Source organism: Brachypodium distachyon, chromosome 1, assembly GCF_000005505.3.
Source record: "Brachypodium distachyon strain Bd21 chromosome 1, Brachypodium_distachyon_v3.0, whole genome shotgun sequence".
Classification (NCBI taxonomy): Eukaryota; Viridiplantae; Streptophyta; class Magnoliopsida; order Poales; family Poaceae; genus Brachypodium; species Brachypodium distachyon.
Window position 1 is genome coordinate 63,405,865 of NC_016131.3, and position 12,322 is coordinate 63,418,186.

At 38.8% G+C, this 12,322-nt stretch overlaps 1 protein-coding gene across 3 annotated transcripts; it reads left to right on the plus strand.

Annotated features, from left to right (window-relative positions):
* Positions 1-434: 434 nt before the first annotated feature.
* LOC100844814 (alpha-L-arabinofuranosidase 1) lies at positions 435-11,525 on the plus strand. Of its 3 annotated transcripts, none has more exons than XM_010230388.3 (19): positions 435-622; positions 1,492-1,686; positions 2,486-2,540; positions 2,926-3,137; positions 4,223-4,344; positions 4,447-4,600; positions 5,056-5,125; positions 5,827-5,972; positions 6,091-6,136; positions 6,224-6,276; positions 9,266-9,410; positions 9,550-9,668; positions 9,768-9,839; positions 9,904-10,007; positions 10,103-10,159; positions 10,344-10,542; positions 10,616-10,759; positions 10,885-11,082; positions 11,157-11,525. In XM_010230388.3, exons 2-18 carry the CDS (start codon positions 1,507-1,509, stop codon positions 11,032-11,034), a joined length of 2,028 nt encoding a protein of 675 aa, XP_010228690.1. In that variant the 5' UTR covers positions 435-622; positions 1,492-1,506; the 3' UTR covers positions 11,035-11,082; positions 11,157-11,525. The 3 variants fall into 3 exon arrangements, with proteins under 3 accessions (XP_010228690.1, XP_003558030.1, XP_014752857.1); XM_003557982.4 differs by having other exon boundaries at positions 436-622; positions 11,182-11,525; XM_014897371.2 differs by having other exon boundaries at positions 436-597; positions 11,182-11,525.
* Positions 11,526-12,322: the final 797 nt, after the last annotated feature.

Here is a 12,322-nt window from a genome sequence, read left to right on the forward strand (position 1 = left end):
GAAACAAAGCGGTACTAATTGTATTGTATTTTAAAAAAAACACAATACAGAAGTAGACCCTAACAAACACGCACGTACACCTGAAAAAAGATGATTCCTACGCCAAGGCAGCGACCCACTTGAGCACAAGGGATGTTGCCAGCCTGAGCAGAACGAGCAGCAAGCAAGAAATGATGAGCGCTGCACCTGTAGAACATTCAGTCTAAACTCAGGGTTAACTTAATTAATGCATAGCCAAAACATTGGGAAGAACTCAGGCTTATCGTCACGCTTGTGCCAATTAACATCTCGATATTTGAATTGGGAGGCTCTAAAATATGGAAAATATATCCTGGACGGCTGGACCCCAGTTGACTCTGTTCACCGCGGTAGGCTCGACGCAAGAGCAACGACTTGGCTGGCCTCGCAAGCAACGCTACCGACGCCTCCGCCCCCGCCCGCTCGCTCGCCACCGCTCCCACCCGTCCGATTGCGATCCGATGAGCGGCGCTGTGGCCCCTGACCCCGCGGCCGCCTGTCCTCGACAGCGACGTCGAGGCGGGGAAGCCCTAGAAATGCCGCTCTGCGGCCCTGCCCCCTCCCCCCAATCCGGCATTGGTGAGCTCCCACGGCCTCCGAAAAGGTTTCCACTCGCTCTGCTTATTTTGTTCTGTTGCGCTTCCTCCCTTTTGGGAGGTTAATTTTGCGGCGCCAATGTTGCGATGCTTTTAGAATCGAGCTCTGGTTGGTTAGTTTATGTTTAGGAAGGGGATTATGAATGGTTTGCTTCAATGGTACCCATGGGCGCACTTGCGTTACTTGTATAGCACGATCTTACTGTGTAAGGTTTGTTTTTGTTTGCTTCACAAGTGAAGTACCTTATGTGGCACGTTTTCTCGCTATTCGCGGAAGGGATCCCTTGCGGAAATGCCCACTCTCTGTTCCTTTGCCTTTATAAGCCTGTCCTTGCATTTATTACTTCGTCCAAAGTGCACACCTTGTGACATGCTCTGCAAATCTGATATATTTACATGATCATCAAAACAATAGTGCAGTAATATAACTGTATGACCTTACTAGCTTAGTTCTGCCATGTGAAATATTTGAAAGCTGTTGTTCTGAATTCAGAGGTTTTTGTCACAAAGTTGATCTTGGTGGAGAGACAAAATGATGTGTTTTTGGCGAAAATTGTGGTTCAGTACCTTGCGTTGCATAGCTTTGATGGATCAGGAGAGAATGACAGTTCTATGTTGCTTGTACGCGACGAAGTGCAGCTCCTGGAAGTAAACCGCAAACAAAACGCCCATGTCGCATTCTGTTGGTTCCAACTTACATTTCCTCCTCTTCCTTTTGCTTCAGTTTCACTCATACACTACTGCTCCGAACTCGTTGCTGTTTCTTATTCTCGTTGTTTTGCTGTCTATGTTAACTTAGGCAAAGGAACGTTTCTGGCTTTGCAGTATGTGTATTTGTGCTGATAGAACTTGCAATGAGTTAGTGCTTTCGTTTCAGCTGTGACAGGTTGCAATGGCCGTCCCAAGAGCGTGTTTGGATCGTCGGTTGTTCCAGGTGCTGTGTCTTGTTTGTGCCGTGTGTCAGATATTTTTTGTTGGGTCAGCGACCGGTCAAACTGCACAGTTGAGTGTTGATGCTTCACCTCAGAACGCTCAGATGATCCCTGACAATATGTTTGGCATCTTTTTTGAGGTGAGGCTAATGTTTTTTGAAACTTTTTTTTTACAACAGAGGTAAGCTTAATGTTTAGTTGTTGTTGACTTCATGCATACATTGATCTTGGGTAGTTATATGAGCCACATGTAGTAAATTGACACTCTTACCCTACCAAACACCATGCCTGTGCAGACAGTGGAATGCTTTGATAATGTTGAACATTTGCTTGGCCAATTCAACCAACTCCTGTGCACTTGGGTACATTGCCTAAATTGGTTAACTTCCAATGTTTATGTTAGACGCCCATGTATAACCAACTAAAGGGCAGCCCGGTGCATGTAGCTCCCACTTGCGCAGGGTCCGGGGAAGGGTCCGACCACTTTGGGTCTTTTGTACGCAGCCTTTCCCTGCATTTCTGCAAGAGGCTGTTTCCAGGACTCGAACCCGTGACCTCATGGTCACAAGGCAACAGCTGTACCGCTGCGCCAAGGCTCCCCTTCAGCCATGTATAACCAACTACAGCCCAGATAACATATTCGGGTAGTTGGGTTCTGCATTGACATGTAATTCACAGCTTGTAGAAATGCAAAAAATAGAAATTGAACCTTGTATTTCATTCAGCCAGCGTCTACTTATTTATATTTTCTGTGGCTTTATGTTAAGAGACAACCTATTTTTGGCGAAACTACTCATCAAGCATGTTGGATGACTATTGACTATTCCTTTCAAATTTTCACGTCTTAGCATTGAAATTGAACCTTGTACTACACTGTTACCGTTACTTAGTTTTTGTACATGGGTGAGGATTTTTGCTATTTTTTTGTTATGTCTGTAGGAGATTAACCATGCTGGGGCTGGCGGGCTGTGGGCAGAACTTGTAAACAATAGAGGTATGGAGATCTGATATCTGAGGTGTCAAACATATAAAGGCACTTTGGTTTTCTGATAGAATTTAGTGCTCATCATTTTGGCATAGTTTAACTTCTCCGCTTATAGTTGATTTCTGGGGAAACTACTGCAGGGTTATGATGCTCTTTGCTTGCACTAGCTATGTTGGTCTTTGTTGTATGTAGTTAAATGGAAAGCTAATAAATAATTTTTCAGTTCTAGTTCTGTTATATATAGCCCTGTAATAACGTTAGCAGCTATTAATCATTTATACCTAATACTTCTTTGTGGAGAAGAGTTGTTTGGGGGGGCTAAAGAATGGGTCCTGCATTTCTCTGGCTCCCTTATATATTTTTGTTTTATTTGCTTGAACAATCTTACTTACAGGTTTTGAAGCTGGTGGTCCTAATACTCCTTCAAACATTGAGCCATGGTTGATAATTGGAGATGAAACGAATATTATTGTGGCAACAGATCGCTCATCCTGTTTTGCCAGTAATCCAATTGCACTTAAGATGGAAGTACTTTGTCAATCTAGTGGAACTGATGTCTGCCCACCAGGAGGTGTTGGTATCTACAATCCTGGTTTCTGGGGCATGGTATGACTTTTAATTATCTAACAGAATTTCAGGATTCAGAGTGTCATGTGATAATTGATTCTTCCCCCCTCATTTTTTATATATTTATAGTATCATGGACAGGAAATATAAAAAAAAAACATTTAGGCATTTGTTAGATAACTTTAGATCCTCTTCAGTCACTACTTGTTAGTGATACTCTGTATTAGCATTGATGCAAAATATTCTACTCCCTCCGTCCAACAAAGGATGTCTCAACTTTGGCTAAATTTGAATGCATCTATACACTAAGTCATGTATACATTCAAATTTTGACAAACTTGAGACATCTTTTGTTGGACGGAGGGAGTAGTTTCTTCTCCCTTTTAGGCTTAAACTTATCTCCGGTATAACAGTAAGAATAGCTTTTGCTATTGCTACCATTGTTGCTGAACATCTATCATATACTGTCTCAAAGTACAATACAGTATTCCCTTCGAGGCAAGGCACCACGTCAATCCACATCACCCAAATTATTGATGGTTGGATATGAAATTTGTGAAAGATACGTACTGTCCTTGGTCAGTTCGTAAATTAGAATCCCTGTGAAACACGGAGTCCAGCAGATTTTCGTATTGTTTTCCCCACCCAGCTGCATACGAACAATAAGTCCTTTTGCCATCCGTTCGTAGACGTACTGCAAGCACCTCATGAAGTATGTGTGATGTACATTTATTAGTTTCTTGGTGCTTTGTCTTATTGATTTAATGCATATACTAACACCAACGACCAACGTCAGTGCATTCTGAGACCACTTCATAGAAGGAGTTCCCACATTAACTCAAAAAATATCCTCTGTTTGCACCACATCATCCTATCTTCGCGAACAGTTGGATTGATAAAACTAAAAGAACCAGGTAATCCAATAGACATAGTAATGGGGGTCACACTAAAAAACCATAAAGTGTTCTGGGGAGCACATGCTCTCTGATAAAAAAAAGATCCATTCGGTCGAAATATATTTTTTAAGTTTATACATGTAAATGATTCAGTATTGGCATTGCATGCAGACTCAATGAATCAGACAGTTTCTTTGACAATAATTGCTTTTTCTACCATTGCTGCAGAATATTGAGAAAACAAAGGTTTATAAACTAAGCATGTACATTAAGTCATCAGACTCCGTCGATCTGACAGTTTCTTTGACAAGTTCAGATGGTCTCCAAAATCTAGCTGCTCATACCATCACGTGAGCAATACCATGTGCTTTAATATGCCGAGAGTTCTGCATTTATTACAATATCTCTTTTTGTGGAATGACAATGTGTGTTATCATTTATTTTTTCTGTAGGTCTGATGCGGAAGATTTTACAGAGTGGACGAAGGTTGAGTTTGATCTGCAAGCAAGTGAAGGAAATACTAATTCGAGGCTTCAGCTTACAACCAGCAAAAGTGGCATAGTTTGGTTTGATCAAGTATCACTTATGCCATCAGATACTTACATGGTAATTTACTTTCCATGTTCTCTTTGGATGCTTGCCTTTTCCTTTTAGGAAGTACCATAAACAGAAGACTTCTTTCCACTGTCAGGGTATTTCAGTTATCACGTAATATATCCAAACATGCTACAACCTGGAACCAGAGTTGCAAACTTAAATTGTTTGTCCATGGATAGCTATATGCAGCATACTTGTATAGCAGTTATAGTACTTTGCATTCAAATGTTTCTGGGTACAAGCTGCATTAGTCGTTATCAAAATTGCTTGGTGTATTGTTATGGTGCTTTCACCCTAGTACCACGAAGTTCTCTTGTTATTTATTTAGGTAATTTCATTGTAGCATTTTTAATTTATTCTTAATTCACTTATAAAATATGGTCTAAGAAGAAGAGAATGAAAATATTTATGCACTTTCCATCTCTTGATCTAATAGTGTCTTGATTTTCCATTTTTCTTCTCAGGGACATGGTTATCGTAAAGATCTTGCCTCTATGCTGGCAAATCTAAAGCCTAAATTTTTAAAATTTCCAGGTTTTTCATCTTTCCTTTCATCTTACATCTGTGATCCATTTATAGAGGTGAAGGTGCTATGCCTCGGTGCTTCTTAATATGTGATCGAAGTGTCTTGATTTGTTGCACTACACTAGTGTATAACAGTTATACAATTATGAATAACACACAAGTTCATTAGGGCGAGAAGTCAGGTTGAGTATTGGAGTATTCTTGCACGTTCCTTGATTGCTCTCTTTTGTCTAAATTATGTACTGTGCACTCAGAGTACAATACTACACTTGGCAGATTCGTAGTAACAGACTAAAGTAGTAATAAGTATGTATTCTAATATTCTTCCCTCATTTCTCTATGTGTAGGATTGTATGCAGATATCCTGTAAAGATGTACCTTGCAGCTACTGATTATTAGTTGGCACTGAGTCATGCAAATTGACACATAGCTTTTCTGTAGATAGTGTATGTTACATAATCTTTTAATCAAAACTTACCTATACTAATGTAATACTGATCTGAAACCTTGAAGACACATAAACGTCAATGCCTGTTTGGTATGCTTTCGCAAGAGCATTTGAAGCAAGAAAAGGGATGAAAACTTTCTAGAATCACTTTGTATTGCGTAGTCTATTATACTCATGCAGCTTGTTGCCAAACTCATAAGGTTCAAGTAAGGTTTAACACTGATTTCTAGAGATTGATGGTAAAAAAAAAATCTTGCTTTAGGTGGCAACTATGTCATGGGAAATTATCTGTTAAATGCATTTCGCTGGAGTGAAACTGTTGGACCTTGGGAGGAGAGACCTGGTCATTTCAATGATGTTTGGGGATACTGGACTGATGATGGACTTGGATTGTTTGAGTTCCTTCAAGTGAGTAAAACACTACTGGCTGACTTTCATCTGGAAATTGTCAGACAATTGCAAACAGTCTGAAGCTGAGATGTGCTGTTTCATTACTGTAATTTGATGGAAAAATTTATTAATGTAGTTAGCAGAAGACCTTGGTGCTTGCCCAGTTTGGGTGGTCAATGATGGTAATTCCTATGCCTAAGAATCTAAAAGGTGTAACCAGACTTGTTGCATTATCTTGTGGTGTGATCTAATTCTTTTCAATGTGGCAGGAGCTAGCCGTAATGAACAAGTACCATCTGCAACAATAGCTTCTTTTGTAAAGGTTTGTTCTTGAATGAAGTTCCTTTTTCCCATGTGCAACGTGCATTTGAGCTGTGTTTTATTTCTTTCTTGGTAGGTTTTCTGATTTTCTGAGCACTAGTCTAATAAAGTCAAAAGTTTAGACCTATTACCTTTTCTCAAGTAACGATCACCTGCTTTTACTAAATGTAAACTCCAATAATCAGGAAAGGATCCATCCATTTATTTAAAAAGTTACTATCTCAAGAAAGAACCAAGTAGAACAGGAAAAAAAAAGCATTATCTCTTTTTAGGGAAACTGTACGAGAGGCTCCGACAGTAAAATACATAATAAAATAATATAAAATAAAATTCGTACAATATTTACAGATAAAGGAGGGGTACGAAGCATAATCTTGTCACTGAGAATTCAGCAATGGCATTCCTAAAGGAAAAATAGCAAGAATAAAAGCTGCTAAACAAAATCATTTGTGTGTGCCTAACTCCTCATGCAATGCTAAATTGCTAATTTACTTTCATTGGATTCATAGTTGAACTTATAATCACTATCCCTTTATGTATTTATGCAAACAAATTTGGAATTTCACAGTATCCTTAATGACAACAAATCTATTATATTATTGAAACCATACGAAAGAGCAACCACCTTCGTTCACATAGGGTAAAATATCTGCTTGCACTGTTTGCATGTGGTTGGTCCAAGTTAACAACAGTGTAGATAAAACTGATTGTTTGTGGAAATTCATAGTGCACTACTCTTATTAGGTGGATGAAACAACTCTTATCAGGCAGACAAAGAATACACCTCTATTTTATTCGTTAATTTCGGAATAAAATATAAAAGGAAAATAGAAATTTGGTTTCCTTAGGAACTCATAAGAAGTCCAACAATAGCTAACTGTCACTATAAAATTTATATGAAATTAGCAGTTAGATGCGTATATGAAATTCAACCTAAAACAGAAATATGGAGTGAGATTAAAATAAAAATGACTAATTTTATTTCCAATTGATAACATGCAACTATGACGTCAAGAAATAACTACTTCGATCCATAATAAGCGTCTGAGATTTAGTACAATGTTGTACTAACATTGTACTAAACCCCAGACACTTATTATGGATCGGAGGGAGTATTTTTTGTAAAAAATAATATGGAAATTAACATTTCGATTTATATATGATATTCCACCTAATAGAGAATGTATCTTGTGCTACCCATCCTATATCCCCATTATAAGAGTCGTGAAAACATCTATTTTCTATTACATAGACATAACATGTATCATTCATGTAACAGAAATTCAAATCCAAATTCAAAACGATCCATAAACAAACAAATACAAATCCAGTGCTGACAGTGATTATGGGCTCAATTCGCTGCCCATTCAAGCTAGCTACTATTCACAATCAGATTTGTCCCTTTTATTTATCAAGCTACAGGTTGAATTTGTATCTGAAATTTTGTGGCACAATATATACATGTAGTACTATCATTGTTGTGATTTTTTTTTTCAAAAGAATTAGCACCTTCTTGAGGGGTAAAATAGTTGGGTGCACAGGTAGTACACCATGCTTGGGAGAACTAGATACATTCTCCGGTACTAACTTTGTACTAAATCCCCGACACTTATTATGAATCGGAGGGAGTAATTTTTTGAGCAATTCTATTGCCAATTGATAACACCAAAACTGTATGAAGTTGAAAATAGCTAAAATTTATATTTAAACTAGCAGACAAATTTACATGTGAAATTCAGTGTATTAAATATGGAATAAAATTTGAAATTTCATATTCAATCGATAACATGTATTATGCAGTGACATATGACCAATGTCAACGAAACATGCAATGGATGTTTCAACATGCATGGCTCGCTTAGATGTATAAACATGTATGGGTCCGACAACAATATAAGATGTCGGGGCAGAGACCGAGTAAACACATGCATGAATCAGTGATCAATGGTGAAGTTCATAGCGGCTGGAAGAAACCGTGAAATAGTTGATTGGGAAGAATTAAAATTTACAAGGACCACGTACATGGCATTGGGCAAGAAGAATTACCGAGTTGATGTCTGCGTGCAAGGCTGCAAGCGACCGTATCGCGTGAAGGAAGCAAAGAGATGTTGTGGCTGCAACAGTAAAGGTTGAAAGCTACAAACAATGTCGTGTAATAAGTCATTCCAGTTGTGTAGAATAACCGGTATAAAAGAACAAGTTATGACGAGAGTGAGTGAGAGAGAATGTTTTCACAGTTTTTTTATGAATAGAAATCCATAATTGGCCAGGCTACGGTTGTAACAAGAAGAGCGGCGTGAAAATATCATGAGGCATCACATTGCACAAATGAAAAACCCACTTACAATAGGGGCAATGATGAGGCGGGTGGAGGAAGAGAACAGAAGGTGTAGGTCCAAGACATCAACTTTTAGATTTAATTGTTGGTGATTTCCAGCAAGGTCCAATAATATTTTCCCAAGGTTTACATATTGGTAGCGTAGCAATTGTTTCTATATGTTTAATGATATGTTAATATGCTAATGTAGAGGCGAATTATATCAAATAACAATATGCTTGGGGGCAAATAACTCACTGAGAAACTATGCCAAATAAACTTTCTGATGGTGTTATTTTGTGAGCCACACATGTATGGTTCACGCTGCTAGTTTGGAATATCCGGGCCACAGCCAGGCATGAAATATTCCAGAAATGAAAAGAAAAGGTCAACACGGAGTGCGTAACTGAACTGCTGAAGGATGCAATGCATAATTATCTTAATTAGGATTCTGCCTATTACCGACCTGATGATGTGAATAGATACAATTGCTGCACTGATGATGTGAATAAATACTCTGATGATGTGAATAAATACTATTATAGGAAGTGACGTTTCCTACAATAAATGGTTCCATTTGTAAGAAGTTGTTATGATTTGAATTTCGTGCATTAGTTATTTTATAACTTGTTGTGTCCTAGCTCTTCGATCTCTTCATGTTTTCCGTTTGCAGGATGTTGTTGACGGTATTGAGTTTGCTAGGGGAGACACTGGGACTTCATGGGGTTCAGTTCGTGCCGCAATGGGACATCCAGAGCCTTTTCAGCTTCGTTATATTTCAATGGGGAATCAAGAATGCTCGATGCAGTACTATAAAGGTTATGTATTTCTTAGTCTTTTCATATTTCTTCATGTCTGGCTTCACAGGAGAGCATCTTTATCAAAGCTGCATCTGAATTCTTCTTTTGTTGAGTTTTCTCTTATACTGAGATTCAATTATGTGTCTGTATTTGTTAGAAAACTATCGCAAGTTCTATTCTGCAATAAAAGCATCCTACCCAGATATCAAAATCATATCAAGCTGCGATAGATCTGCCATTTCACCAGTCGAACCGGCTGATCTATATGACGTTCATGTAAAAAATCTTTCTTGGTCATCACTTATATAAAGTATATGTATATACATTTATAGATCTATAATTCTTTGGCAGTGTTTGATATTGTCTTTATGGTAGGTCTATACCTCATCTGGCGATATGTTTTCCAAATCTAGCATGTTTGACAACACACCCCGTGGTGGACCGAAGGTATAATATGAATCTATTACATCATTTCTCATACTTACAACTTATTACTTGTGTAATGATGTAGGCAATTGTTAGTGAGTATGCTGTGACTGGAAATGATGCTGGCCGAGGAACACTAGTAGCTGCTCTAGCTGAAGCTGCATTCCTTGTTGGATTAGAAAGAAACAGGTGCTTTTATGCTACTTATGGTTTGCCATCCTGGTGAAGTGGTGATGGTAGATTGCATTGTGAACTTGTGTGCCTTACCAACTTTTACTACGCAGTGATGTGGTTGAGATGGCAAGCTGTGCTCCTCTCTTTGTAAATGACAACGATCGCAGGTAAATGATTCAACACTTTGATCGAGAAATGAGTTGCAGCCTAATTTCCCTACTTGTGCCGCATTTTGTCTACTGAAGACAAGCTACAATTTAGATAACCTCTTGATTTATAGCAAAGATGAACACCATGACTGTTTTTCTACTGATATCCACACCATCCATGAAAATTCATTTCTCTTACTAGGTGGAGTCCAGATGCCATAGTGTTTGACTCGTGGCAGCACTATGGATGTCCAAACTACTGGATGTTACACTTCTTCAAGGACTCAAGTGGCGCAACACTTCACCCCTCGACCGTTCACGTATCGAACTATAACCAATTGGTCGCATCTGCTATCACTTGGCAGAATTCTAATGATGGAAATACTTACCTGAAAATAAAGGTGCCTCCCAATTCAGGAATTTAACTGAGCTGATGAAAGTTGAAATAACCACATTTTTTATTTTATTTTTTAGGTTGTCAATTTCGGTGACAAAGCTTTGGATCTCAGTATATCTATAACTGGACTGGACAGCAACATTCAGACATTTGGATCCATAAAGACGGTACTTACATCTGGTTGGCTGAGGGATGAGAACTCCTTCCAAAAGCCAGACAAGGTTTGCTACATTGACTTGGTTTCAGTGACTGCAAACTGAATTTAATATGACAATGATAGTTTCTTAGATTAGTAAATTGTGATCTTTATAATGTTTCGTCTGAATTCTTGTGTGAAATGCAATAGGTGGTGCCAGTGGGAAGTCCGATAACCAATGCGAGAGAGCAGATGAGTCTTGTACTGGATCCTTACTCCCTCACCTCATATGATCTCCTCCTGGACTCGAGCACGAAGATGCATCCAGTCCTGGATTCGAGCCTTCGTTCAAGTATGTGAATACAAAATGGAGTGTGATGACGACCAAGCGCCTCTCAAATCTAAATGGTAAATATGAATTTGTGAATGAACATAAACTTCATATTGGCGATGTGTGGATTCTTTGTCCATTGTTTTCACAGGAGGAAACTGGTTTATGTATCACAGGAAAAGCCAATCGAATCACATGGCCGAAGTTGTTAGGATACCAGACTCTCCACCGAGAGACTTGATTTGAACTTCTAGTGCCAGCGATTTTCTTGAATTTCACCTCACGGCAGTTTCACACTTTCAAAGACTGCAATTTATACCGTTATTTTAATAGTGCCTAATTTTATGTGATACTTGTTGGATGCATGTTCGCTGCTACGGAATTAAAAACTTGTACAGTATTGTATAAGCTGTTTAATGCTTGCCCTTGTATACCCCATTTTTGTGATGAATATCAATTATCTCAAAATATACGTGAAACCAATTGTAATCAAAAGATCGTGATGAGTATATCTATCACATAGAACATGTGGCAATTATGGTGGTTTTCTAGCAATCTAGAAAATAATCTCGGTACAGGGAACATGCGGCCACCAAGTTTTTTTTTTAGAGCAATGATGGGGCTTTATTGATTCAAGAGACAAAGTACAAAAGATTGATACACGAATGAACACAAATAATAAAGATACTTAACAAAACTAAAAGCTTCATTGTAGTCCTTTGAAATAAACTTCTCTTGATCCATCCTTCGCAATTTGATATTTCTTCACTTATTCGTTGATAAAATTGCAGAATACCATACTTGCACAAGCTGAACTAACCTCAGAGGTTTTGAAAAGCCGCATGAGCCGACCACCTCGAACGATGAGAACCTAAGATCATTGAACACACCATGGCCAGGGTAATACCCTTTTGTGAGACAAGCTGTAAAACTGTTTCTTCGTCGATGAATCCGCAAGGAAAAAGACTAGCAACCCGAAAAGACGTGTCATGAGAACCACTAATTCCATGGCATAGGTTGCAACGCCTATACCAGGACGATGAAGGAGCCAGGACATCAATCTTCTAGATGACGGCGTTTCCATCGCCAAGACGCTACCAAGAAGCACACAAAAACCTAGCAAAAGAAGGTAGCAAACTTGATGCCAGATGTTGATCCGTGGTTTCCCTTGTCTCTTAAGGCCAGATCGGCTGTAAGAGACAAGGGGAACCGCTGGAGATTGGAGTTTCTTGGAAGAAGACGGCGGTTAGGGTTTCTCTTAGGCCTTCGCTTCCCAGGTCACGAGGAGATCATTGACACACAACAAGTTAGATCTTT